At 40.4% G+C, this 27,860-nt stretch overlaps 1 protein-coding gene across 2 annotated transcripts in view; it reads left to right on the forward strand.

Annotated features, from left to right (window-relative positions):
* The first annotated feature begins 1,618 nt into the window (after positions 1-1,618).
* The window catches only part of GIPC2 (GIPC PDZ domain containing family member 2), a 77,134-nt gene continuing 50,892 nt past the window's right edge, over positions 1,619-27,860 (forward strand). For both annotated transcript variants that reach the window (XM_037148134.2, XM_037148135.2), the window contains exon 1: positions 1,619-1,965. In XM_037148134.2, coding sequence (XP_037004029.2) covers positions 1,726-1,965 — 240 coding nt within the window. In that variant the 5' untranslated portion in view covers positions 1,619-1,725. The remainder of the gene's footprint in view (positions 1,966-27,860) is intronic.

Below are 27,860 nucleotides of genomic sequence, written 5' to 3' on the forward strand. Positions count from 1 at the left end.
AAGGAGTAAAAAAGAAGAAGAAAGGATGAGTTTGTACAGTCTCAATCTGAGTTCTGCAGTAGATCCCCTTTCTGGTAGACTGAACTGCAGGTATAAAACTAGAGTTCAACAACAAAAAACCAAGGTCAAGGACTGAAACCAAGAGAATAGATGTGGTCATTTAGTGAGGGCAGCATGCAACAGAGAAGATGGCCACAGAAAGCTTAGCCGTGGAGAACACAGTTTCTGTAGAGGAGCAAAGCAGGGAGAAAGGACAAAGCCAGCCCCATCTGCCTAGCAGGCCTAGGACGTTTTTGAACATGACTGCCATTTTACCTGCCTGAGTTTGTCCCCAGCACTTACTCTCTATACTTTCTTCTCTTTGTGAATTCTTTCACAGCCCACGTCTCTGACCACCCTAGTGAGGGGTAGAGGTAAGGAAATCAAAACAGAGGCTTTCTTCAAGAATGAAGTGGTTATTGCAGTCAGATACTCTTAAAGGCGAAGTAAGATAGAGACCAAAAAGAATGAGTCATATCTGATGATTAAGAAGTGCTGATCGGAGGTGAGAGCAGTTTCATTGGAGTATGGGGACAAAGTCTGATCAAAGCATGTCTATGGCAATATAGAATCTAAAGAACTTGAGACACGTGGACATAAAACAAAGGCGGGGGAATGGTAAGGGAGGGGGTGTGCAGGGTGGAGGGGAATGAAGGGGGGGAACCACAGGACAACTGTAAAGGCATAATCAATAAAATATATATTTTTAAAAAGCATGTCTAAGAGTAAAGAAGAGTAAAGGGGAAATGAGGAAATGTAGCTGATAGTTCAGGACTCATTTGCTTTGCTTTGAAAATGTAGCTAGAGGCAATTGCAGGAATGGAGGGCTTGGAAACAGTGTAAGAGCTTTGGGCTTTGGACTATCAATGAGGCATCAGGTGGGGAAAGACAAGGGGCAACAGGTAGTTCACAAGTATAGATCCCTAAGGAGTGAAGACAGATCAAGTGTCAAATAAAAAAGAGATTTCTTCCCAGTTTGGAGAGGGGAGTTGGGTGGAGTTATAGACAAGGCTGAGGAATTAAGGGAGCTCACACATCACACTGAATGGCCGTGATTTTCTCTGTAGGACCCTCGGGCAGGGTCCACTGCAGAGACCTAGAAGGGCGGGAGTGGAGCAAATGACTTAGGGAAAGTCCTGAATATTTGGGGAAGAAATCTTTCCAGGAAAATAAAAAAGGTTACTGAGAGGTATTGAGGGTATTTGACCATGAATTTCATCTCAAAGCTTTTCCTTCCAATTCTACCTTGCAGGGTGTAAGGCGCAGAGAAGGCAGATGAGGGTGGACTTGAACTTAAATTCATTTCCCCGATGGTTCCTCAAAGGCCAGCATGTTCGTATTCTAAGACGTTATTCTGTTGCTTCAGCATCCCGAAGCTTTTAAGGAAATCGAGCCATTTTAACAGAAGCGGGTGGGAGTTGGGGAGAAACCTGGAGAGGAGATGCGGGGATTGGTACAACATTGCTTCTCTCCGTATTTGTCTGGAGGGATGACAGGCGGTCGCTCCTTGTCCAGAGGCCGCTCCCCGGGGTGGAGGAAAGGGCCCTGCCCGGGAGCGACCAGGCGGAAGCACCTCTGTCATTGGTCCAGCAGCCACTTTCACCTGCGCGGAGCCCAAAGCCCGAAGCCCAGTCTTGGAGGCCGTGGTCCTCAGCACAAGTGGTCCCCCGCCCTCGGCCAGGCAAGATGCCCCTGGGGCTGCGGGTGAAGAAGAGAGGCAAGTCCAAGGAGACCTACCGGCTTGTGGAGGGTGAGCAGGCGGGCGCTTACGGTGGCAGCCCCCCGGCACCCCCGGTTGCCCGACCCAGGCTGGTTTTCCACACGCAGCTAGCCCACGGCAGCGCCACGGGCCGAGTGGAGAGTTTCTCCAGCATTCAGGAGCTCTACACCAAGATCGCAGGCGTGTTTGAGATCTCGCCTTCCGAGGTAAGGGCCAGGTGCTCACGATCAGCCTCTCGCGCCCTCTCCCCTTTCTCCCACGCGCGCCGCTTGCGGAGGAAATCGGCCCGCGGGTTGAACCCCTCGCTGGACACGGTGGGAGCCCGGGGCGGGGAGCCCGGGGCGGGGAGCGCCCCAGGGGAAGGGAGAGGGGTTTACTGGGGAGGCAAAAAGTAAGTCCCAGGAGCTCAGAAAGTCGCATTCCCGGTGCTCGGAGATCCGGTTTCTTGGAAACTGGGGCGATCTTTCTTTCCTACGCAAAAGAGCTGCTGTAGTATTCAGCAGGTGGGGACTGAGCGCGTTCCCAGGGTCCAGATCTGGCAGGGAGAAGGAGTGCTCTCAGCCTATCTGGACTTCATTCTCCTGCTTCCTTTTCGGAGGCGAGGGGACAACGCTGAGCATCTCCCAGATTAAGTGGGTGGGGCGGGGTGGGGAGAAGGAACTGCCTTTCCGGCCCCACTGCAAGGGCCCCACTTTGCCCCAATTTCCCCCTTATATGTACCAAATACCAGAAACCTTTTGGTAGTATTTCCAATAAGTTTATTATACCAAAGGTGGATAAGTTAGAGAGTTATACTTAAGTACGTGGGACTGGTTAACCAAATTTTTTAGAGGGGAAAATCAGCTCTAAAATTTTACACTATATGCTTGAAAAGGGACCGAGGTTTGCCTTAATTAGGTTGAACTAGAGTTTCATATCACCGTGATTTCGAAAGCACTAGTTTATGTTGACGTTTGAGTGATCACTTCATTTACGCTTGCCCAAGCGAACCGCAAAAATAGGTATGAGAAGTGAGTCCAAGAAAGTATTCTGTCCACATTTCAAGGAAAAACACACGATCTCTTTGTCCTGGAGTGCAGGGCACTGATGTTGAGTAGCACCGAGCAGCCTTTGGATATCTGTTCTTTAATGTTGTTTATCAGGTCTGTTCAGGCGAAATTGAGGTCAAGGCAAAATTCCAAGAGGAGATGAAAGAGAGCTTGAAGTGTAACCATTTGTTCTTTCAGGGTTCCCACGCCCTGAGGGGTAAATCACAAACCTATTTGTGAATTTTTGATATTGGTATAGAGTAGTAACAATAATAACTCATGTTTGTAATAGGACATTTCAATCCAAAGAACGCCTTTGTAGGAATATGTCCTTTTGATCTTTTCTAGGAAAGGTAGGTGGCAGGTAGTTTGCTGCGTCCCTAAGGGCTGATAAACCTGAATGTGGAGCCAGGTTCTACCGCTTACTGGCTGTGTGGCCTTGAACAAATTTAACTTCCTTCAGTTTCCGCTGGCTATAAAATAGAGATAAGGACATCTGCTGTGCAGGGTGACTGTAAAGATTGGAGTTTCTACAGAAACTGTAGGGAATTAGAACCAGTCGTCCCAAGATGTGCCTCTGCGGTATGCAGATTGTTTTGAGCTAAACACAGCCAAGACCCATCCAGCTCAACAAAAACTTCTGACCTCTTTTAACAGCCTAGAAGAACTTGAATTAGGCAGTTATTTTCTCTCGTTTATCCCTCTCATGTCTGTTTGACTGCTAGACCAGCAGAAAGAACCTTGAGGATAGAGGAAAGTTTCATCCTCCCCCACCAATCCAATCAGATTGCATGGTCAGTACTTAACAAATTGTAACTAATCTCATTAATACCTAACAGTTAGATTAGAATACAAAGTGATTGGACCTTGGCCCTGTTCAACGTTTTCAATTTTGAATAAACTGACTTGCAAGATAAAATTCCAAGATAATATAATCAAGGTGTTTTTTTTGTACTTTATCAAAGTTCATAAACTTTTATAACCACAAATACCTGTGAGCACTAGTATGTTTATGTATATAACAGAGATAATGGGAGTTTTCAATGTGGATTAAAAAAAGTTAAGTATACTCATGATAAAGTACTATTGGTGTTGATATAATAGTATGGTATGTCATAAGTATCTGCATAACTTTGAAACAGAAGTCATTTATTAAAATAAAATGCATATCGATAAAATGAGATCCCATTTCTCATCCCATTCCCTCCTCAAGAGAAATAGTGATGTAAGCTTTTGAGATGTCGCTGGGAAAAAAACAAAAGATTTTCCCCCTTAATAGATCATGTACAAGGTTAACTCAGAAGTCATGCCATTTCTCCAGAGATGCAGCTAGACGGATATAAATAGCACTGTATAAAGAGCTCTTTACGGAGGAAATAAGGGACAGCTATGTCTGGTGCAGCTGACGGCTAGTATGAAAGTCTACAGAGTGATCATTTTATTCTTACCATAGCAGAGAGGCAAGGGTTCTTTTCATTTTACAGTTGAGCTAAGCGAGCCTTTGAGCACCTTGTCTAGAGTCATTGGACTGGTATGGGGCAGAATTAGGATTTGAATCCAGGTTTTCTGATTCCAAGTCCACTACACAGCAACTGTGAGATTCTTGGTAACTGGATTCAAATTCCAAATACAAACCCAGAAAAGGTTTTTTTAAAAAAATCAAATGGTGTCTTCAATGAAAGCTTCAGACTTACATTGCCTCGAAAAAATCCTGTTGTGAAGGGGACAGTTCTGGATATTATTTATTTTGTGGTCCTTGAAGGAGGAAGCTAATGAGGGAGGAAGCACTTGCAGGGTGCCCTGTGATCATTACTTTGAAATAGGTGGCCCATTATGCAAAAATCCCTTACAGCTGACATTGTTTTTATTAAACAAGGAAACGAGTAATTCTGTAAAAAGAAAGTAAATTAATCTCGTCTAAAAGAACAGTTAACTCATAAAAATGTATAATATCATTTTTTAAATATTCAGGTTATATAAATGAGTCAAACATTAATTTCTTGAGCTGTAGTCATAAAATTTATTAAGTTAGCATTTTGAATAATTGGCCATTGTAGTTATTTACCAAGTAGTTGGTGCCATGACATGTTTTATTGCTTTTCTATTACAGGAAAAGATTGTAGTGAAAGATAAGGAATTGTGAGAGCTTTTTAATAAAAACATTTTTTTTGGTTCATAACATCTATATATTTAAAATTTTTTTCTCTCCTTTAATTTAATTTATTGGGGTGACACTGGTTAAAAAATTCTACAAGTTTCAGGTGCACAATTCTACAACACATCACCTGCACACGATATTGTGTGTTTACCAACCCCAGTCAAGTTTTCTTCTATCCCCCACTTCCTCCCTTCCCCACAGTCCCCCACCTTCTTCCTGACGTTCAACATACTATTGTTCCTGTCCATGAGTTTTTCTTTTCTTACTCTTTTTCTCCCTCTGCCTCCCCCAGGTCCCCTTAACCTTCTAGTAGCTGTCATACTGCTCTCTATCTATGAGTCTGTCTCTATTTTGCTGGTTAGTTTATTGGATTCCACATATGAGTGAGATCGTATGGTATTTGTCATTCTCTGATTGGCTTATTTCACTTAGCATAATGTTCTCCAGGTCCATCCATACTGTTGCAAAGGGTAAAATTTCCTCCTTTTTTATGACCAAGTGGTATTCCATTGTGTAAATATACAATAACTTTTTTACCCACTCATCTGCTGATGGACACTTTGGCTACTTTCAAAGCTTGGCTATTGTAAATAATGCTGCAGTGAACACAGGGGTGTATATATTCTTTTGAATTAGTGTTTTGGTTTTCATGAGATAAATTCCCAGAAATGGAATCACTGGATCATAAAGAGTTTCATTTTTTATTTTTTGGTGGCATTTCCATACTGCATTCCCACCAACAGTGCATGAGGGGTCCCTTTTTTCCACATTCTCTCCAACACTTGTTTATTGATTTATTGATGATAGGATTCTGATAGGTGTGAGGTAATACTTCATTGTGGTTTTATTTACATTTCTCGGATGAGGGATGTTGAGCATCTTTTCATATACCTATTGGCCCTCTGTATGTCCTCTGTGGAGAAGTATCTATTTAGGTCTTTTGCCCTTTTTTAAAATTATATTGTTTGGGTTTTTATGATGTTGAGTTGTATATGTTCTTCATAAATTTTGGATATTGACCCTTTATCAGATGTTCCAGCAAATATATTCTCCCATTTAGTTGGTTGTCTTTTCATGTTGTTGATGGTTTCCTTTGCTATGCAAAAAGTTTTTAGTTTGATGGAGTCCCACTTGTTTATTTTTTCTTTTGTTTCTTTTGCCTGAGGAGGTATATTAAAAATATTGCTATAAGAAATGCTCCAGATTTTACTTCCTATGCTTTCTTCTAGGATTTTTATGGTTGGAAGTCTAACATTTAAGTCTTTAATCCATTTTTCTTTAATCTATTTTGAGTTTATTGTGTATGGTATGGGAAGGTCTTGTGTTATAGGTTGGTATCAGCTGGCATGATTACTCCAATTTTGTCCTTCTTTCTTAAGATTATTGCAGTTTTTCAGGTCTTTTGTGGTTCCATATGAATTTTTGGATTATTTGTTATAATTCTGTGAAATACGCCATTAGTATTTTGATAGGAATCACATTAAATCTATAGATTGCTTTGAATAGTATGGACATTTTAACCATGTTATTTCTCATAATCCATAAGCAATCCAGAGATGCTTCCATCTCTTTGTATCTTCTTCAATTTCTTTCTTTAGTGTCTTATAATTTTCTGAGTACAGGTCTTTTCCATTCTTGGTTAAATTTATTCCTAGGTATTTTATTCTTTTTGAAGTTGTGAATGGTATTGTTTTCTTGGTTTCTTTTTCTGATAGTCCGTTATTGGCTTATAAAAATGCCACTGATTTCTGGACATTTATTATGTATCCTGAATTTACTGAATTCATTTATCAGTTCTAATAGTTTTTTTGGTGGAAGCCTTTGGGTTCTTTATATACAGTGTCATGTCATCTGCAGATAGTGACAGCTTTCTTCTTTCTTTCCAAATTGGATGGCTTTTGCTTCTTCTTATCTGATTAATGTGGCTAGGACTTTTAGTACTATGTAGAATAAGAGATGTGAAAGCAGTCACCTCTGTCTTGTTTCTGATTTTAAGGGGAACAGTTGTAGTTTTTGCCCGTTGAGTATGGTATTGGCTGTGGCTTTGTCATATGTGGCCTTTATTATGTTTAGGCATATTCTCTCTATTCCCAGTTTTTATTATAAATGGGTGCTGGATTTTATCCAATGCTTTTTCTACATCTGTTGATATGATTATGTTGTTTTTATCCTTCATTTTGTTTATGTGATGTATCTCATTTATTGATTTGCAGATATTGTATGAATCTTGCATCCCTGGAATAAATCCATTTGATCATGGTGTATGATCTTTTTAATATAGTCCTGTATCTGCCTTGCTAATATTTTGTTAAGGATTTTAGCTTCTATGTTCATCAGGGATATTTGCCTGTAATTTTCTTTCTTCGTAGTGTTTTTATCTTGTTTTGAAATAGAATAAGGCTGGCCTCATAAAATGATCTTGGAATTCTTCCCTCCCCTTGCATTTTTGGGAATAGTTTAAGAGGGATAGGCGTTTGTTTCTTCTTTAATGTTTGGTAAAATTCATCTGTGAAACCATCTGGTCCCGGACATTTGTTTGTTGGGAGTTTTTTGGTTACTGCTTCAGTTTCACTATTTGTGATCTGTCTATTTAAATTCTCTGATTCTTCCTACTTCAGTTTTGGGAGATTGTATGTTTCTAGGAATGTATCCAATATGTTGGCATATAGTTGTTCACAATATTTTCTTACAATTCTTTGCATTTCTTTGGTATCAGTTGTCTTGTAGTTAGATACTTTACATATCCAGTAAATGAAAACTCAAGTTTCTTTATAGATTTCAGAAATTATTTCCTTTAACTAGGTTATATTAAGTAGTTCATTGAATGAGTGGATTAAACAAATGTAGCTCCTTCTCAATACATAAAGGTAGTCAAATGAAGCAGTGTATTTGGGAAGCAGAAAAGATACAAATAATAATTTTAATTTCAAGCCCTACATTCAACATAAAATTATGCTATTATTTTTTCAAAAAACAAAATAGACTTTACCTTCTCTTGTCACCTGCCCCCATCCCTGATGCCATCACCCCATTTCTCCCATATAGCAAAACTCAAAAGTGGCTGTCTTCAATGAGATACATGCTATATCTCATCTCTGTGCTCAAAACTCTCCAGGAGCACCCCATCTTCCATAGAACAAAAGACCAAAATCTAATGATGGATTACAGGCACTGTTCCTTCTCCAATGTCATTGTTCTTTCTGTTCCAGTCAGTCTCCAGCTATTCCTTGAACTCTGAAGCCTCAGGGCTCTTGCACTGGCTGTGGTCTCACCAGAACCTCTTCCTGTACATTGCATTTCCTTTATATCTGCTCAGATACCACCTTTTCATTGAGGCTGGTACTGATCATCCCATTTAAAATTACAACACCCCTATTCCCTTCCTCACTGAGTGTTCCTCCATAGCACACTAACATCCTATGTATATTTAACTTATCTATTTTGTTTATTGTCTTTCTTCCTCCATGTACTATATTACATAAGCTCCATAAAGACAAGGATTTTATTTACTGATGTAGGGCCTAAAACTTTGGTGAAGCTCAAAACATATTTGTTGAATAAAAGAATCCTCACAAATACAGAACCTAAAATCCTGTAGCTTTAGCACTAAGTGTTACTACTGGTTACAATACCAATATGTAGGCATTAATATTTTAATACTGTAGTGTGAGAAAAGAGACTAGTCTGTAACAGAGGTTGGAGTGAGGAGTACTACATGCATCTTGAAGTAGGAAGAGGAGTAAGAGGGTGAAGTGTGGAGACTGGGAAGCTAAGTAAAAGGTATTTGTATTGAATGCATGCATTTCTACAAAATCTATAAGTTATGAATCTGAAGGCTATGTTTTCAAGCAAAATTGCTTCTGAGCTCAGTTACAGTGTATGGAGAGCTGCCTTGTGAAGCTTCCCAGAAGCTGCTTTCTTTTTTCAACTTTCTGGCACCAGCACTGAACTCTGGTGAAAGTCAATATTCTCTATTTATGTGACATTTCTGGAGAACATGAACTGCACTGCAGACTTTATCATTTCCTAGCAAAGCAGATACTTGGCAAGTGAAACCATGTCTTTCTACTTCATAAATGGGAAATCTGGGAAGAGCAGAGCAAAATGGGATTTACAAGCTTGCAAATAGGCCCCTGAGGAAAAACAAACAAAAACACCAAAAATGGGGCTTCCGGTCAAGATGGTGACATAGGCAGACATGGCTCACTTCTTCGCAGAACCATATCAAAATTACAACTAAAATACAGAATAACAATCACTCAGGAACATCAGAAATTGAGTTGAATGGAAGTCTGACAACTACAGAATTGAAGAAACCACATCCATCCAGACTGGTAGGAGGGGTGCAGATGTGGAACAGGCTGGCCCCACACACCCATGTGGATAAAAATTTCAGAGGGATATATCAGAAGCAAAGAGTCCCAAACCCACACCAGGCCCCCCAGCCCAGGACTCCAGTGCCAGGAATATAAGTCCCCCAAACTTCTGGCTGCAAAAAACCAGTGGAGATTGAGTCAGTTGAGGAGGCTGCTGGAGCCCTAAGCAGTTCCTCTTGGGGAACCCACACACAGACTCACCTACTCAGACTTGCTCCCTCTGAGCTCCAGCACTGGGGTAGCAGCTTGAAGGGTACCAGTAGTATACAGGGAGAGACTGAAGTGTCTTGCATCGGGGCAAGCAGAGACCATTGTCCCTTTGCTGAGCCCTCCTCACACAGAGCAGGTAGGCTGGTGCCATATTTGAGACTCCATCAACCTGGCTAACACTGAACGACCCATCTTGGAGATCTAAGAGGTTCTACCCCACCCAGTGTATGGGCCCATCCAAGCTGCTTTGCCATGAGTGACTGGTCTTGGCTCCCAAATCCTATCAAATAAGCAACAGCTGGCTTCAATGATCTTAGCAGCAGCGAGATTAGAGTCACAGCTTTGTTTCACCTGGGAATCTCCAAGCCCAGTATAAGTAGCAGCCATCTCAGCCTTGCTTTACAGCTCAGGCAGGGTGTCCTGGGCAGAACATGGGTAGGAGCTGACCTTGGCTTGCATCACCCAGGAAACCCCAGGACTAATGCACCCAGTGGACAGCTACAGACCATGTCAGAGCACCACCATTCTGCCCATACACAACTGATCCTACACGAGGTGGGACAGGTTGGTGATCAGTGGTCACAGCCAATCCTTGCAGCCTGAGTAAATCCCTCTCATTGATCTGCCAATAGCAACCAATGCTCAACCACAAGAGGAGGCTGTTCTTAGCCCATACAAAGGGCACACCTTGAATACTGAGCTTGGGTGATAGGGGAGGCTGTGCCCCTGAACCCTACAGGACATCTACTATATTAGGCAACACTACCAAGACACACAGCACAGCTCTACCTAATACATAGAAATAAACACCAGGGAAGCTGCCAAAACAAGGAGACAAGGAAACATGGCCCAAATGAAAGAAGAGATAAAAACAGAAAAAGAGCTAAACAAAATGGAGATAAGCAATCTATCAGATGCAGAGTTCAAAACACTTTATAAGGATGCTCAAGGAAGGAACTTAGTGAGAACCTCAGCAGCATAAAACACGCAGCCAGAAACAAAGGATACTCTAATTAAAATAAAGAACAACTTACAGGGAAACAACAGTAGAGTGGATGAACCTGAGAAGCAAATCAGTGATTTGCAACATAAGGAAGCAAAAAATGACCAATTATACCAGCAAATAGAAAAAAATCCAAAAAAGTGGGAATAGTATAAACAGTCTTTGGGAAAACTTTGAGAGGTTGAATATTCACATCATAGGGGTGCCAGAAGAAGAAGAGAAAGAGCAAATTGGAAATCTATTTGAAAAAAATAATGAAAGAAAACTTCCCTAATTTGGTGAAGGAAATAGACATGCAAATCCAGGAGGCACAGAGTCCCAATTATAAAGGATGTGAAGAGGCCCACTTGAAAACACATCATGATTAAAAGGCCAAAGGTAAAAGGGAAAGAGAGACTCTTAAAAGCAAGAGAAAAGAAGTTAGTTACTGGAAGGTTGCCAGATGGGAGGGAGGAAGAGGCAGATGGTGAGGATGTGAGGTGAGTGGGTGATTAAGAAGTACAAATAGTTTCAGAATAGCCATGGGCATGTAAAATACAGTATAGGAAATAGAGTAGCCGAAGAACTTATATGCATGACCCATGGACATGAACATTGCCTGAGGCAGAGGGGACATTGGGTGGAGGGGGACAAAGGGGGGGAAATCAGGACAACTTTAGTAGCGTAATTGATAAAATATAATAAAAATAAAAATAAAATCTTAAAAAAATTATACAAAAGAACCTCCACCAAAAATGAAGGAATTGAGAATTCTGAGTGAACTTTACTACCGAGCCCTGAGGACTATGAAGCAAGCCCAACAAACCTAGTGGAAACAGTGTGTGGGAGAGAAGAGCAGCCCCTAGCATTTGGGAGCTCACCTGACACAGGTAGGCCTTGGTATTCTCCCATTGGACATAAATAATTTTACGGAATATCAACATCTTATAAGACCACTCTGTGACTGTGTTGGATCAAGACAAAAATAAGACTACTCTGTAATTATGTCTGAACAGACACACAAACATGAACGTTGTCTAAACCACAGAAATGACCAAGTGTCCTCATTGCCCCCATTTCCTTGTTCCACCCTATCCAGAGCAAACCCACGAGTCCTTGAACCTACACCCAAATGTTCTAATGCAATCCGAGTCCTTTCCAACACCTTCCGAGACCCTCACAGTTCCGCATTGTGTGCTCTTTCCCTTGTTTTAAGCAGCAAGAAACTAGAGGTGAGGATTCCTGATGGTCCTGTTATGGGAGCAACTCCTAGAAGCTTGGTTCTTCTTTTAACAGGGTGCTGAACCGAAGGTACCCCTCAAAAAATCCTAAAGCCTCCTTTAGCTATCACTTGAGGAATGAGGGAAGGAGAGAACGGCCATTAATAGCTACTTTGCATATCTGAAGAACCTGGGCAGTGTTTTAGTAATATTAAAGCTGTGCCGGCACTCAGGGCCAGGGAGATGGGTATGACTCTAACCCATGATGTGATGTACCAGAGGGGCTTCCTGCCCTGGGAAGAGCAGCTTGGAGGTGGCTCCTACATCAGAGGGTCATGCTTGCCTGGACTAACAATGGCAGCTGAGAAAGGCAGAAGAAACCAGACTGCTGGCAGGTGGAACCCAGTGTGGGAGGAGTCAGAAATGGGGTTATGGAGGAAGATCCACAACAGGATTTAAACCCTGGCATGGCAGCCGTGCTGGGGCTTTTTACCATGCTGTTTGGGAGCTCCCGTGGGGCTCTTTCTCTTGGCCACATCATTTGAAAGGATGCAGAAGGACTCCCACCAACCTGCCATGGGGAAGTGCCATGGTTTTGGATTAAAAGCAGGAGTCTAGCCAAGCACAGACAACTGGAGGAAGCCAGGATACAGATGGGAATCTGCCCAGCTAAGCTACAGACTTCTATTTCTTTTCTGGAGACGGTACCCCAAACTGGACAGGTTTGGCAAGGGGAGGCAGGACTGTGTGTATGTGTTTGTGGGTGTTTTAAAGGGACTTTGTGATTTAATGGCAACATCCTGCCATTATTCCGAACCTGTATAACTTGAATAAATAGTTCCTTTCCTTTCTACCAAACCCTGGCATTGAGAGCCACAGTTCCTACGATGGTGGGCAAGAAGAGCCATATTGTAACAAGACCCCCCCCCCCCCAGGGGCAGGGGTGGGTTCTGTAACATTCTTGCCAGTGCAATAAAAAATTAGAGATCAGTGAGTTTACTAGCATATGCAAGCAGGGGTTATTGGTGATCTGTCCTCATGGAACAGAACATGCCAGTTGTGGTAGGAGTGGGTTGCTGAAAGGCATAGGTTCAGGGCAAAGCAGGATAAAAGGAGTGAAAATTAGGGCAACCAAAGGCCGAGGTAACGAGCACTGGGGTGGTGCCTGAGGCTGGGAGACCTGGCTGGGTGGCCAGAGAGCCAAGAGCTCCAAGTCCCAGAGCCCTTTGTCCTGAGGACTTACACAGTTGGTGGGATGGGGGAGGGTGAAGAAGTTACCTACTGATTGACAGGTGAAGGTGGTGCTGCCTTTCCAGGACAGGGGTGTGAATACCCAAAGGTATTAATGGGGCTTCTTCCTTCAGGCACTGTGGGCCCTTTCAGGCCTTTCAGGGCTTGGGATGAAAGCACAGTTTCAAAGGCTTTTTTCCCCCAGATAATGGAAAAGATTCTTAGAATTTGAGATGTATCCCTTCTCCTCCCTGCCTTTGTTTCCCTTCTGGCTGCTCATTGTACCCTAATAGTCCTTGCCTGGAGGGCATGGACCTTTGTCATTGCTGCCTTATTACAAGGCAGTTTCTAAAGAGGCACCCTGAGTATGTTTTTCGTGATCCCACCCATACTCTATGTTACTATTTTGATGCTCTGATCACCAGTTACTTACAATACCACTGATTGGGTAGATTACAAACAATAAAAATGTATTACTAATAGTTCTGGAGGCTGGGAAGTCTAAGGTCATGACACCAGCATGGCCGCCTTCTGGTTCATAACCGATGCCCTCTTGTTATGTCCTCACATGGTGGTGGGGACTGATGGTCTCTCTGGAGCCTCTCTAGTGAGGCACTAACCTTACTCATGAGGTCTTTACCTCATGACTTAAGAAACTGCTAAAGACCCTACCTGCTATTGATACTGCCCACTTTGGGAGTATGGATTTCAACATTTGCATATTTTGGGGGGAGTCAGGTGTGGGGACACAAACATTCAGACCACAGCACCTACAGATTTCCCATCCCACCAGCCAAAGAAAGTCTCCTACTCTTGCCTGCCTCTTGAGTCCTATCCTGTGCCTACTCTAACCTGCAAGCTCATCTAACAATCCCCTCTTTACATTGCACAGTATTTAGCTGTTTCGTTCCTCTGTGCACTTCCTCACACTGTTCTCACTTTTTTCTGATAGCTCTTACTCACCTCTCCAGTCTCAACTGTTACCTCCTCCAAGAATCCTTCCTTGTGAATCTGCCAATCAAGATTAGGTGTAGTGCTCACAATTGCATGATTTTAACATTGCATTAGGACACCAAATTGGATTCTATCCAAGGGCTGAGGCTTTAAAAATGCATCTCATTCCTAGATTCCCAAGATGCTTTTGCTGCTCCATAAACATCTGATAAGTAAAAATGATGCATACCATAGGAGATGAAGCTGAAGATGTAGGTAGTGAGACTACAGATGTTCTTGAAGCTGTATGGGTTCTGTTCTATAGGCAATGAGATTAACTCAAATGTTTAACAGGAATGACTCCTGTCTCATGTTGCATGGAGTAGAAACAACCAACCACTCATTAATTATGTTTTCTTTATAAATGTTTGGTTTAAGTTGAATATAATAATATTTTCTGGAATTGCACAGTATCATCTGAGAAGTTCATGTATATTACAATCATTATGTATGCTTATTACCATCAGCCTCATTTGTATATGAAAAACTCAAGCAAAAAATAAAATAAAATAAAACCCCAAACATGAATCATTTTGAGAGTGGGAGGATAATCTAACCAGCTGCCTTACAGACCTCATTGCTATCTCAGAAGATAAAGGGATACGACTGTTGCTTTTCATGCTTGAAATCCCCTGAAGTTTCAGTGGCATGTGAATAATTTTAAAATAAAGTCCTAATTCTTGGGTAGGGGCCAACCACTCCCAAAGCCACTGTTACCTCATAGGTTAGTGGCTGGCCCCTTCACCTTCTCTCACTGGATCCTGGCACTCTAGCCCACACCGAGTGGATGTGGAAGGCTCTTGTAGATCACAAGAAATGGAGACACTCAGGCCACCCTTGGAAGTTTGCATGTATGTGTTTGACTCTTTGTATGACTAGGTTACACAGGGAGGTAAGGAAGCTTGGGGTAGCAGCTGAGCAGTCAGCTTCCATGACCAGCTGATGCATAGTCCATGGTGCTGTCCAGGTGAACACAGTAGCTGTAGACCATGGAGAATTAAGAGCACATTTAATTGTCCTTCACCTGCCATCTAAGTCTCTCTCCCTAATTCTCACCCTGTTCTTGACCAATTTGTTTCTCTCATTCTTTTCACTTTGCCCCTTTAAGGCCCTCATTGCCTCATCTCTTTGTGTCTCTTGTTTCTTTGACCCCCTGCTTTTGTGTGCCTCACTCTGTGTCATATTCAAACTTCCTAAGAGAGAATCTCTGTGTTGGTGAGTTAGGGTACAGTGTAGGTGAGACAGAATTCTTGGGCCTCTGGGGCAGGGTCCCATCTCTGGTCTAGTCTGCAGGGTCCTGTGCTACAAAAACAGGTAAACAGTGGATAAGGTGTCTTTTCAGAGAAGGTCATGGGCATGACGGGTATTTTCAGATTTACTAAGTTGGAGTTTGACAGCTATCTCCCATGTCCTATCAAGAACATGAAATCTTTTCGGGTCTCCATGACTTTTATGCATTGTTTTTCCACTTACCTGAAAAATTTCCCCCCTGCTCTTTCCTTGATAACTCTGCTGAAAGATAAACTGAGGGATGTGAAAACTTTTGAGTTTATCTGAGAAAAAAGCACTTCAAATTGGGCAGTATCAAACCAGAATTGGTTAGGGTCCTTCCATAGACAGGAGCTTGGGGCAAGGTTTTTAGAGAGAAGATGTGGAAGCAAAGCAAGGAAATTGTTTGATTGGCTATAGCTCAAGCAGTTACATTATTTGAAAGCCCCTTTGGCTGTTTGCCCTTAGATTTTTGGGTATTTACAAGCTTAGTTTTGGTCTGTTTCTGTAGGCTGTTGAGGTATGAGGACCACCTCAGTCTTATGCCCTTCTTGTTGAATTAATTTTAAGAACTCTTACTTAGGCTGCAGGACTCATGGGTCACTACCCAAAGCTGTATCCCACCTCAAGACTAGGTTCCCTGCTTCTCCTTTGAGTTTATATAACTCTTATCCGACTGAATGGTAATTGTTGATTTACTGTCTCTCTTCTCCATAAAAATGAGAGCTGCTGGGGGCAGGAACTAGCAGTTAGCATGTTGTAAATATTTCTTTTCATTTAAAACTCTTTATTATGGGAATTTTAAATACATGCAAAAGCAAAGAGAATGGTGTGATTAAATTCCATGTGCCAGCTTCAAGTTATGAGCATCTGCTAACAGTTTTTTTAATCCCCCACTTAAAAGTGTTTTTACTATTAAATGTAATACAAGTAGATAAAAGGATATAAAATAGATGTACAACTTAATCTATACAACTTAAGGGTAAGTAGAACACCTTTGTAACCACACTGATATCAGTAGATAGTTCTTGCCAGCCACTCCAGAACCTTCCATATAACTCCTCTCCCCCTTCCCCTAAGACTAACCATTATGCTGATTTTTATGGTAATAAATCCCTTTTAAAAAAGAGTATTATCACCTGTGTATGGTTTCCTAAACACCATAATATCATTTTGACTGCTTTCAAATATCTTTTGAATCTCTTTTAATCTATAGTTCCCCTTTCATCATACTTTGTGTTTTCCAATGTATTTTTTGAAGAAGACAATGTAACTTGTATGTTTAGTTTTTTATAGTATTTATTTTGCTGATTATATTTCCATGATACAGTTTAGCATCCCTTGTCATTTTATTTCTTATAAATTGATAGTTGTTTGTATGTTAAGACTTAATCAGACGAGGTTTGATTTTTGTCTCCAAATGAGACATAATCAAAAGTGTACTTAAAACTTTTACTGATTGAATGAGTGAAATAAAAATCAGCAGGGAAAACAGGTCAGTGTACGACGGTGTAAATATTCCTGCTGGAATAGACTAGCCCATTTGGAAAAGTCCCTTCTGTATTCTATTTTTGTTGTCTGTGCAGTGAAGCCACAGTGGCTTTCTGGAACCTTTGAACTCATGGCGAGAATTCTTGGGGAGCCCTTTATCCCAAATGAACCCTGCCAGCCACACCCATGGCAGAGCCGCGTGGGCTTTGTACATTGGAATGCTGGCAGGATTTTAATTATTTGAAAGGTATAACTGGGAAGATTTTTTTCCTGTATGTGTGTGTGAAGAATCAAACAGTGAATAAAAAGATAATGAAACCTTCCAATAGGAGGCGTTCATAATACAACAGTATATTTTTCTCATTTGCATATGTTATGAATTTGTAATAAGAGAGAGCAATTATAATTTTTAGTGGGTACACATATTAGGCCTGTTCATTCTTATCTCTATTAGATTTTGATTATTGCGTTTGTGCTAGTCATTGCTCCATGTCTTGGGATACATCAATGAACAAAATAGACAACAATATCAGCCCACATGAAGCTTCATTCTACCCCTCCTTCCTATGAGATTAGTGTTTATTGAGTCATTGGCCAATATCAGCCAGAATAAGTACGCAGGGCATTTGTTGGCCTTTTGTTCTTTGAGCCCTTATAATGTAGGGTTTCTTTATACATCCACAGGTCTTGTATCTCAAGAAAAAAGGACCTAGAAACTTTGCGAAGCAGGAGGAGAACATAAGCATGTCTATACTTTCACTGGAAAACCCTCTATCATAAATAAATGATCACTTTTCTATCTCCTTCGTACCATGTACTCTTAAACCTTCCTTCTGTTTGGAAGCATTGAATTTACCACACAGCTCAGGGGTTGGGAGTGCCACTTATTCTGTGAGGCCTTGGGCAAGTTGCTGGCTGCTCTGTTTCTGGTCTTCATCTGTAAAACAGTGTTAACGATAATACCCACCCTAAAAGACTGTTGTGAGGGGTAAATGAAATGATGTATGTAAGCACATAGATGAGTCCCTGGCACATTATCAGGAATTTATCAAATGCTGGTTGTTACAATCTCGAGTTGAAAGGGCCTTTATTGTATTCCAAATTTAACCTGTTTAACTGCCAAATAAATAACCCATGTCTGATTACTTTTAATTAATTTTTGCTGAAGGAATCTACCCATCTAAGTGCTTACTAAGAGTTCAGTATTATGCTTGATGCTGGAAACACAAGGGTAAAAAAAATGTGCAGAATTATTTTGCATTGCATTTGTCGATGCTTATTTCTTATAACCCAAAAGTAACTCAGTCATACCCATATTTCTTTGTGCCATATTTCTAGGCACAGAGAATACCTGTGACATGGTTTGTCTCAGCATTTAATTTTATTATTCTTCCTGAATGAACATTTTTTACCTCATTTTCAGTTCTCTCAGCACTTACTAAGTCTCCTAGAATCTTAATTGTGCTCCAGTCACAGATAGTGGTTTTTGCTTCTGGGAAACATTACTTAGATGCTAAGGGACAGATGAAGAACTCTCTCTACCACCGCCTTTCCTCAACCTCCCAATCCTAAGGTTTTTTTTTCCTATGCTGTCTGTCTTTTCTTACCATTCTGAAATGTGAACATACTTGTTTGGTCACATAGAAGATGCATTACAAATATGTGGCCATATAATTTATATTCCTAACCGACACTTTGTAAACTGGGACCTTTGTCATCCTAATTATAATGAAATTGCCTACCAGAAAGCAGGAAAGAGGAAAAATATGTGATGTTTATCATACTCTTGTCAGTTAGGCACCACCAGTATACAAGCCCAGTTTCCTGGGCAGTAGGGGAGGATGAGGTGGGGAGAGGGGAGTGTGGTCATAAAAATAGAAGCAGGTAGTGCGGCTGCAGTGTTAGCACCAAGCCTGGAGCCAGGAGACTCTGGTACTGCTTGTCCTGGCTCGGGCGTGGTGACACATTCCTGGGAGTTGGGGATGGAGCCCCGTGAGAGCCTGCCAGCTTCTTCGGGAAGCCTCCTGACACTGCTGGATCCCCTCCCGTCTTCTCTAAATGCCAGGCCTGGAGTCGTACAGGCAGGAGTTGCAGTCACGTTGGCAAAGACGGGGTGGGAAGAAGCTGCTGAGAGTGGGGAGTGGGACCTGATAATAACTGCGAGCAAAGGTGACAGTTTTTCAACGGGGCTGTGCCAAAGTGTCTTTGATTCTGTGACAGAATTGTATTCTGGGCAGTTCTTCTCCACTTCTTCCAGGTCTCTGTTTTGGGGGCTCTCTATCCTGGATGTAACAGTTCAAAATTGAGCGACCCTGAGCCTAGAAGAATCTTCACACACACTCTCCAGATTTAGGGATAAACTCGCTTGTGTCACAGTGGCCTGGTCATAGGGCAATTGCGTTTATGGTGGGCGGTGGGCCAGCCTCCCTCTCCTCCCTCAGCACTGGTCACCTCGCACCCAGGGAACCCTGTAGTACAGTACGTCTTCCTTTGTCACCTCTCACTCTGTCACTCTGTAGTACCTTTTCCTTACATTTTTCAGGTGTCCTAGTTTAGAATAAAAATCCATTTCAATCTTTCTCTCCTAACATGTTTATAGTTTCTCACATGACCCATTTTTTTTTATAAAGTGCACAATTTTTTTGGACAGAAATTTGGATGTAGGGAATAGTAAGGAATAGACCACCATCCCCAGTCACTCCAGCTTGACACTTGAATGTCTCACTGTGCTTGCTTTTCAAATTCCACGATTGATTGGTTGATTAATTGATTTCCTCACCAGCCTTTTATAGGGCCAACTTTTATTTTTTAATTTGAAAAAAAAGATTTTATTTATTTTTAGAGAGAGAAGTAGAAAAAGAGGGAGAGTCCATGATTTATTTGGTTGATTTTATATATCACTGGCTGTGTAGACATTAATTTTGAAGGATCGTAAGTCTGCTTCCTGGGCTAGTATGAAAACAGTGCCGCATGAGCATGCTGTGTTTAAGGACCCTTTTGGATCTAATGGTCATTTTAAAATTAATTATATTTGTATATTTATTTGGGAAACTGGTAAGTTTAACCACATGTCTCTTTACTGTTATTATATTACTCTTCACAGACCACCCTACTGTGTTGTCCTCACTGTTTATGTGGAGATGTAAAATGTTTTCCTGTTACGGCCTCTCCTTGCCCTTTTCTGTTCTCTTCCTTCCTAAGTGTCAAACAAGAGGAGGCCTTTGAGAAAATAAGTGGTTTGGAAAGCTGGAAAATTTGAGACTGCACCTGATAAGGGCTGTAGCGGTGATTTACGATGTCTTTAGAACTGGTACGTCACCTCGCGGCACTGGCGGATCCCTCCTCTCCGACAGGAGGAGTTCTGTGCAAGAGGAAGCTATATATAGCCACACACATCTGATCGATCTTTCCTGTTGGTTAGTGTCTGTGTAATGTCCACAAGGCAAGACTAAACCCTGTCCCTGTTCTTTCAACTTTTTCTTGTGTTTCCAGAATTAATCTGAGATTTTGACTTTTTTTGATACAAAAAAAAATCTTTGCTTAGATTTTATTAACAAAAGAAAATACATTTTTTTTGACCTCCTCTAGGAGGTCATTTGGTAGATTCAAAATGTGAATCTGATTTTCTTTGTTTTGGGGTAAAGTTATTTTTGTCACATTATTTTGCTTATTAAAAATACTGGGGGAAATATGTAGTGGAACTGGAGAAGGAAGAGCACAAAGGATGATTCACCTTTTATTTGAGACTTGCCACTGCTGACCCTCAGCTGATTTAGAAGTGAATCATTTATAGAAATTTCTACACAGTTCGAGGCAGGGCTTTGTATTATATCCTCTGAAGGTCTAAATAGAGCATCTGGTATCAGGTTTCTAAATCTCTGCCCTGTAGCCAATTTTATATCTTTCCTGAACTGTGAGACTTGTTTCTAGAGGACTGCAGCCATTGACAAGGTTAAGGCAAAGGCACCGTGTGATAAAACATTGTGTATTTTAAAAACAAATCTTTGAAATTGATTATGTATCATACCGGGAAAATAATGGATGTGAGGTTTTAAATGTCTGTGTTTATAATACAAGACATTAAGGTAACTAATGATTTAGTTTGAAATGATTTAACTGGAAGAAATAATATAAACATTACTTATTTACAGGAAGTCAAATTAAATAATATTATCAATAGTTTTATATTTATTAATCATCTAATATATTCGGCTTTTGAAGTCCAGTTAGGAATAGCTCCTTTTTATAAACTGTCCTCACCTCTTTCAGGAAGTGGTGGGTTATAAAACACACACGGTGTCTTTGGCTCCATGCAGATGAAAAGCTGTGTGGTCTCTGCCTTCTAGGAGTTTTAAATTCAAAGCTGAATTTATATTTACATCATAGGTACAGTATTATGGGGTTAGAAAGAGCCCAAATATCTGAATTCCAGTTTTTACTCTTTTATTTACTAGCCAGCTCATGGGTCTGAGTTAATTTTTATCCTGTGCACTCAGGGCACAGAGTAATGTCTGCCCTTATGACCTGACTCACTAGAATCAGTTGAGCTCATGCTTTAGGAAGTAATCAGTAATTTAGATGACTGCATGCAGATATTTGGAGGCGGAGAGGCAACACTGCAAGGAACAGAGCTTGGGGTTAACAATCAGAGCTGGAGTTACATTTGTACCCCATACTATGTAATAACAAGCCATTTTACCTCTCTAAGTCTTTGTTTTCAAATCTGTCAAAAATGGGTATAATAATACCACCCACAGGATTGTCGTAAAGATGAAATTGGATAATATGTGAAAGTACCTTTTACACATAAATAATCACTTAATGTTTATTTGACCTTAATTTTGATTTTTTTTTTCATTCTTCTAGAACTCTGTCTCTCCAGTTCCTTCGCTTTCACAGTGCTTTACTGGAAGTGGGAGCCAGTGTCCAAACTGTGTGCAGTAATAGGGATGAGTGGGTATTGCGGTCCGTGTCTGTAATTGGAGAGTTGTTTGAATTCTAGAAGTTCCTTGATACAACACATTTATCGATTATTTTTTGGGAATCACGTAGGAGAAAACACCCAGAGCTCTGGAGAAGAGCTCTGAGTAAAACAAGTCTGTCACTGTGGCATGGCTGAAGTTACTTCCTTGTGTTCAAGTGTTTAGGGTAAATGGGTGATCTTTCCTCTCATAATTATTTTGTTCTTAGTTCCAGGCTATTTTAAATTCCTGATATTTTAAGGGTAGTTAACTAGATGGACGTAAGAAAATCTTGTTTATCTTTTTGAGAGAGTCTTTGAGACTTAGTTAATAAAAACAGCCCAGAGGAAATCTTAGTCATTAATGAAGGAAATGTAATCCCAGTGGTTTTCTTGTGTATAAAAATATGATGTTAACTTCTGATGACAATATGGCTTGGTTAATTAGTAGGTTTATTATTATGTAGTTCCTTTTCTTTATTTTCTGTAATGACATTGGCTGATATTTTTTATAATGCTTATTTTAGAAAACGTGTACAAATTTAGCAAGAATCTTGGGGTAGATTGAGATGTAGAAAAGTAGTTGTATTAAAATATTTAGTAACACTGCTGTTTTAGATGGCCACAAGATGTAACCACTCCAGTTGCTTATATTCACAACCATATCCACAAATAAGGTAATGTAAACAATGCAAGCTACATAAGCCCATAATTTCTTCCAGAGATCTTGGGAACATGTGGAATCTTGGGCCAACTCAGTTCCTGTTTAAGGAAAGCATTAAACAAAAGAAAATTGAAAATTGACTTCCTGGAGTTTTAAAAATGAGTTTCGATGTGTTTTTTGAGACATTTGTAGCCTGTTTGTGGGCCAGACTAGCTTTTGAAGCACTAATGAGAGATGATTTATTTAACTCTATTCACAAACCACATTTATGGAATATATAATAGTGCCATCAGAGAAAAAGCAATATTAATTTATGTTAATGGGCTCGACGTAGTAGTTTAGACTTTATCATCCTAGCCATATTGAGTTTCCAGGGTGAGTAATCATGACCATGTGAGAAGAACTAGATAGTAGCAATGGATCTTTACAGGCATGGTAAGATTACTGTCTCTGAGTTATCTTTCAACAGCAAAGAAAGTTGAAGGATAATGTAATTTATGGGGGAAAATGAAAGTCATTGTGGTTATGACATTAAAAAGGAGCAAAAATGTTGTATCTTTAGGAGAAGTAATGTAATTTTAAGAATCTGTTAAGCATAGGTATATTGTTCAAGAAACATCTGTATTCCAGGAATAGTAAAAATAGCCTTTATATAGAGCTTTTTAGTTTAAAAAACACTTTCATATATATATTCTCTTATTGTCTATAACTGTGCGGGTAGACCAAGTTTTACTGATGCATGTGAGCACCAAGGAGGTCCAAAGACTTGACTGAGCTCACTGTGCATACTGAACTGGGGTTAGAGCCTGGTCTCTTACCTCTTAATCCACTGCTTTTTCTCCTTCCTTGTATGTAATCTTTTTCTTTCTTTTTAACAAACATTACAAGGGTGACATAGCTCCTTTTTAGAGATTTATTTATTTTGCTGATATTGGAAATATTGGTACTTTTTTGGTGCCTGAAATTTTTGATAGAGGGGATAGGATATGAAATTAAAATAAGAATGTATAATGTATTAAAATGTATTAAAGAAAACACAATTCACCGTGTACCTCAGATTTTTTTTAAGTAGGTAGAAAGCACTTTTAAACTGTGAAGAATTCTGAAGGTCCAAAGGATAGTAATTCTATCAGTCATGAATCTTTTAGTGGAAAGTAACAGAAAATTCAACCCAGAATGGGCTTGTGAAATGATTGGCTCATGTAGCTAAACATTCTGGGATAAGACTGTGTAACAGGATGTTTTTAGTTGCAGGTAGCACAAAACTTTTTACTCAAAGTGGCTAAAACAAGATAAATCATTATTTTAAGTAAGGTGGAGTGAGCTCAAGAGTTGGTTAATAGAGCAACTCACCAATGTTAGCAACCTAGGTTTATTCCATCTCTTTGCTTTGCCTTTCTTGACATCAGTATCTTGCTCAGTTGGTTAGTAAGATGGTGCTGGAAGTTCCTAGACCATATACAGATAAGGCGATATCCAGAGGAAGAAGAAAATGTCTTTTACTGTGTTTGTTTCTTAGTAAAAGAAATATTTTCCATGAGCTTCCTGGATGTCTTCTTCCTGTACCTTGTTGGCCCGGATTTGGCCACATGCCTATTCCTAAATCACCACTTAGATAGTTTAAATCTTATGTTTAAACAGGGAGTGTGAATCATTTTCCTCTAGAACAAATAGGAGGTATAGATATCGGATATCTGAAGGTTATGATAGGAGGGAAAAGGGTGGACAATTCCCAGTGTCCACTAGTGACTGATATTCCATAACACCCTGTATCTGGGGGCTCTGCTCTGTGCGATGTGTCAGCCTAATTGCCACTCCCTCTCTCCTAATGTCGCTGGCCCTCTGCCGTGTGGCCCCAGAGGGCAGTCGCTTTCTCCTCCCATCAGTCCATTTCTCATGTACATAAGGCACACAATAAGACAAAGAAGACAATAAGATAAATCTTTACCTACTAAAGTATACAAAGGAGCATATGGCAAGTCCCCAAAAGATGTATGAAGTTTAATAGGTATATAGAAGATGACAAAGTAATGTTAGCCTATGGTGATAGTAGCAGAAAATGTAGTATTTTAACTAGACTTTATTGGATGGGAAAAATTTTTTTGACACAAACAAACTGGGTTTGGAGGTTATATTTAAGCTATGGCATTTTTGGCCAAGGGAATGACATGTGGTTATGTGGAGATAGAAAAAAATGTGCAGTATAAAATTGATAAAGACAGAAATTCTAGAACTGAGCTGCCTGGTCTAGTAGCTGCTACCCAAATATGGATAAATGTATCTCGTTCCAATGGAGCATAGGGTGTAAGGGTAAATACACACCAGATCTTAAAAACTTAATAGAAATGTAAACTATCTCGATTTCCACATTTATGATAAGTTGAAATGATATTTTAGATATATAGTGTTATATAACTAAGGAAATTAGATTAACTTAACCTGTTTCTTTACTTTTGTTAATGGGATTATTAGGACACTTAAAAGTATGGGGCTTGCATTACATTTCTATTGGGCAGTGCTACTTTAAAAAATTGAACAGTCGTGATGTTACTGAATGGCAAGTGGGGTCCCGCTGCCCGCTGCCACCCTCTAGGCAGAATTCTAGAGACAGAGTTTGGTAGTAAAGGAAAGGAGTCTTTATTGAAAAGCTTCACAATTTTGGAATAACAGCTTTCCACGTGTATCACTCAAGCCTGCCAATTAAGACTAACCTCTTTAACACCTGAGTTCTCCTGTCATTTCCCTCTGTTAGTTTTTAATTATCTTATTTCTATAGGGTTAGTTTACAAACTAAAACAAGATAAGATACACAACTTCAGAATGGCAGGCTTCTGCCTCAGAGCCTGTTTTCAACACCCGGAGAAGAATAACCCTGCCACCCTCTGCCAGGCCAACCTGATCCTAGGCTGCACCCAGAGTTCCTTCCCATCCAAAATACTGTCTGTTGGGAAGCTTGGGCTGCTGCAGCATGATCACCCAGACATCCTTGAGGAAGCAGAGAGAGAGCCAGTGAGCGAGAGAGCCCAAGAGCCTTCTTGTATTTCAAATCTTCTCTAGCCCATAACTTCTTGTGCTCTGGAGGCATTCAGCTTCTCAGCCGATCCTGTCCTAGGCTGTTTACCATTGCCCGGACGAGTTCCTCCAACAGCCCCTTCCTATTCCATCCCAGCGATGTCGTCAGATCTCTGTATCAGTGGGTGCTCTATCTTATGAAAATTGGCAATGACGTTGGTAAAGCACCAAATGTAGATACCCCAGAAGATTTAAGGGTTACATTTTACAATGAAAACATTAGAAAGTGTTTATGTAACAGATGGGTCTTTTTCCCTGTACACCTTGTCTTGAGTTTACTTTCTTTTGCTTTAGTTTGTTCACCAGAGAGTATTAAAAGCAATGCTAAGTACTGCATCTTACTGCCTTCTATGTAGTATAGTTATTCTCTGGTGGCAAATATTTTTTAAAGGAACATTGATAATATGACTGCCTCACTATTCCTTTTCTTATTTTTAAATATAAATATTTTAATGTTAAACATTATTATCAGTGTTAATTGTGTAAAATCATAGTTTTCTTCTCCCCAACATGAAGATAACAGAACCTAGTACACAGGGTATGCTGCATTAAATGACATAAGTGAATGTGTGTTTACAGTGCCATTCTGACATAAACTGAGCAGAGTACTCTTAGCCATTGCAGGAGAGAGAAAGATGACAAACATCTCCTATGTCTCAGAGTAAGAGTGATGAATATGTGTTACACCAACTGGACTTCAAGGAAAGGGGACTCAGACACTTGAATGAGGTACTAGATTTAATTAATGTGAGAAAAGTAAAAAGACTGATTGATTCTACCTGGGCAGCCATATTTGAACAGCATGTTGATGGACAAGGGCGTAGGAGTGGATCGGGCAGACAGGCATTTTAGATTTTGGATTGAAGGAGATGTATAAATGAAGGTGGGAAAGTTCACAATATGTATTTGAGTTTCCCTTGGTTTATCCATGTTCATGGGTTTTGATATCTTACACCTGTCTCATGTTGCCTCACGCTACCTCACCGGAGCATTTGCCAGCCAGGCAGCTCCTTGCATATAAGGGCTGGTCGCACTCATCTTTGTGCATCCAGAGTGCAGCCCAGAACCTGGCAAAAGGCAGGTGTCCAATAGGTAATTGGGGAGTAGATGAGTGAGCACCAACTTTGTAACATTCAGAAAGTGGTAAATCACTTATTTTTCAGTTCAAAATACTGTACAGAAGATGTATTTGGATGTCTAGACCTTTATCACAGAGTTACAGATCTATTTGGTTTGCTGATAGTTGTGCACTGAGGTTGTGTGAGTGTTAGGCTTTCATTTTTCTGTGAAGAGTTGATCTGAAGCTATGGAGCTTTCTTGACTTGCTGCTGCAGAGGGCTGGCTCTTAACGCCACCTCCCAGGGACCATTACATTCCTGAAGGTATTCAACACAGCTTCTGTGGAGCTCCATTCCCTGAAGGGCAGAGCTGGCTCCGCTCTTTCTTCCAGAAAAAACGAAGCCTTGCCTGCCAACTTTTGGCTACCTGGAATGAAACATTATTTTGCAGGAGAGGAAGCACAATGGAAAAGGGGTATATCTACAGGAAATCTAATTACTTTGCAGTGAAGCATATGAAAAGTGGAAAGAAAGGAAGTAGCTTAATAACTACAATTCCACTTTGCGTGGAATTTCCTTTTTGGGTTTTGCTGCCTGCTCTGTTACATTATCAGTATGTTTTAGTGTTTTATTTCTTGTCTACCTAGTAAATTGTTTTTATATTAGTGGTGTTTTGGATCCACTATGAATACCATTAACAGATTAACTATAAAAAACAAAAAGAAAACTATGTTTATTTCTTTACTAATTTCTCATGATTTTGAGAAAGGAAGTCAGGAAAAGCTGTTTTCTATGCATACTCCCTTCACACTCTACCCATTATCAATGATCTTTGTTAATGGACTAATTAACACATTGATTTTACCGTTAAAATAAGAGATAGCCATTCTTGGATTAAATGACTTTTTCTGTGAATAACACAATTTTTACACTAGAGAACATTCGCAAAAACTTACTAACAACAAAATCAAATACATCATGCCTTCCCTGAGAACACAAAGGGTTAAATTTAAAGGCCGAGCAGTTAGCACAGCTCCCAGATGTGAATGAAAAGGGGAAAGGGCGGGGGCAGTAGTTTTTCCTTCCAGGCATTTATTGCTTGCATCCTGCAGGCCTCTTTCTAGACCTCATCACTAGCTTCTTTCACACACCCATGGGGTTTGGTCAGAACTACACTGACCATGCTGGACTTTTAATTGTATAGCAGGGACAGCTGTTGCAATTCAGATATATTTTGATGTAACTTAAAAAGCCACTGGATAAGTAGTAATTATACCATTTATGAGATTCATGAGGCTTCTGAGATTCATGGGTATATCAAGGCCCAGGAACTGGGAAGATTGTGAAACTTGGAAATGTAGGGAGAGAGTTGAAGCAAGGCTCAAGGATG

This window comes from Artibeus jamaicensis, unplaced genomic scaffold (assembly GCF_021234435.1).
Source record: "Artibeus jamaicensis isolate MK-2021 breed Jamaican fruit bat unplaced genomic scaffold, CSHL_Jam_final scaffold_1019, whole genome shotgun sequence".
Classification (NCBI taxonomy): Eukaryota; Metazoa; Chordata; class Mammalia; order Chiroptera; family Phyllostomidae; genus Artibeus; species Artibeus jamaicensis.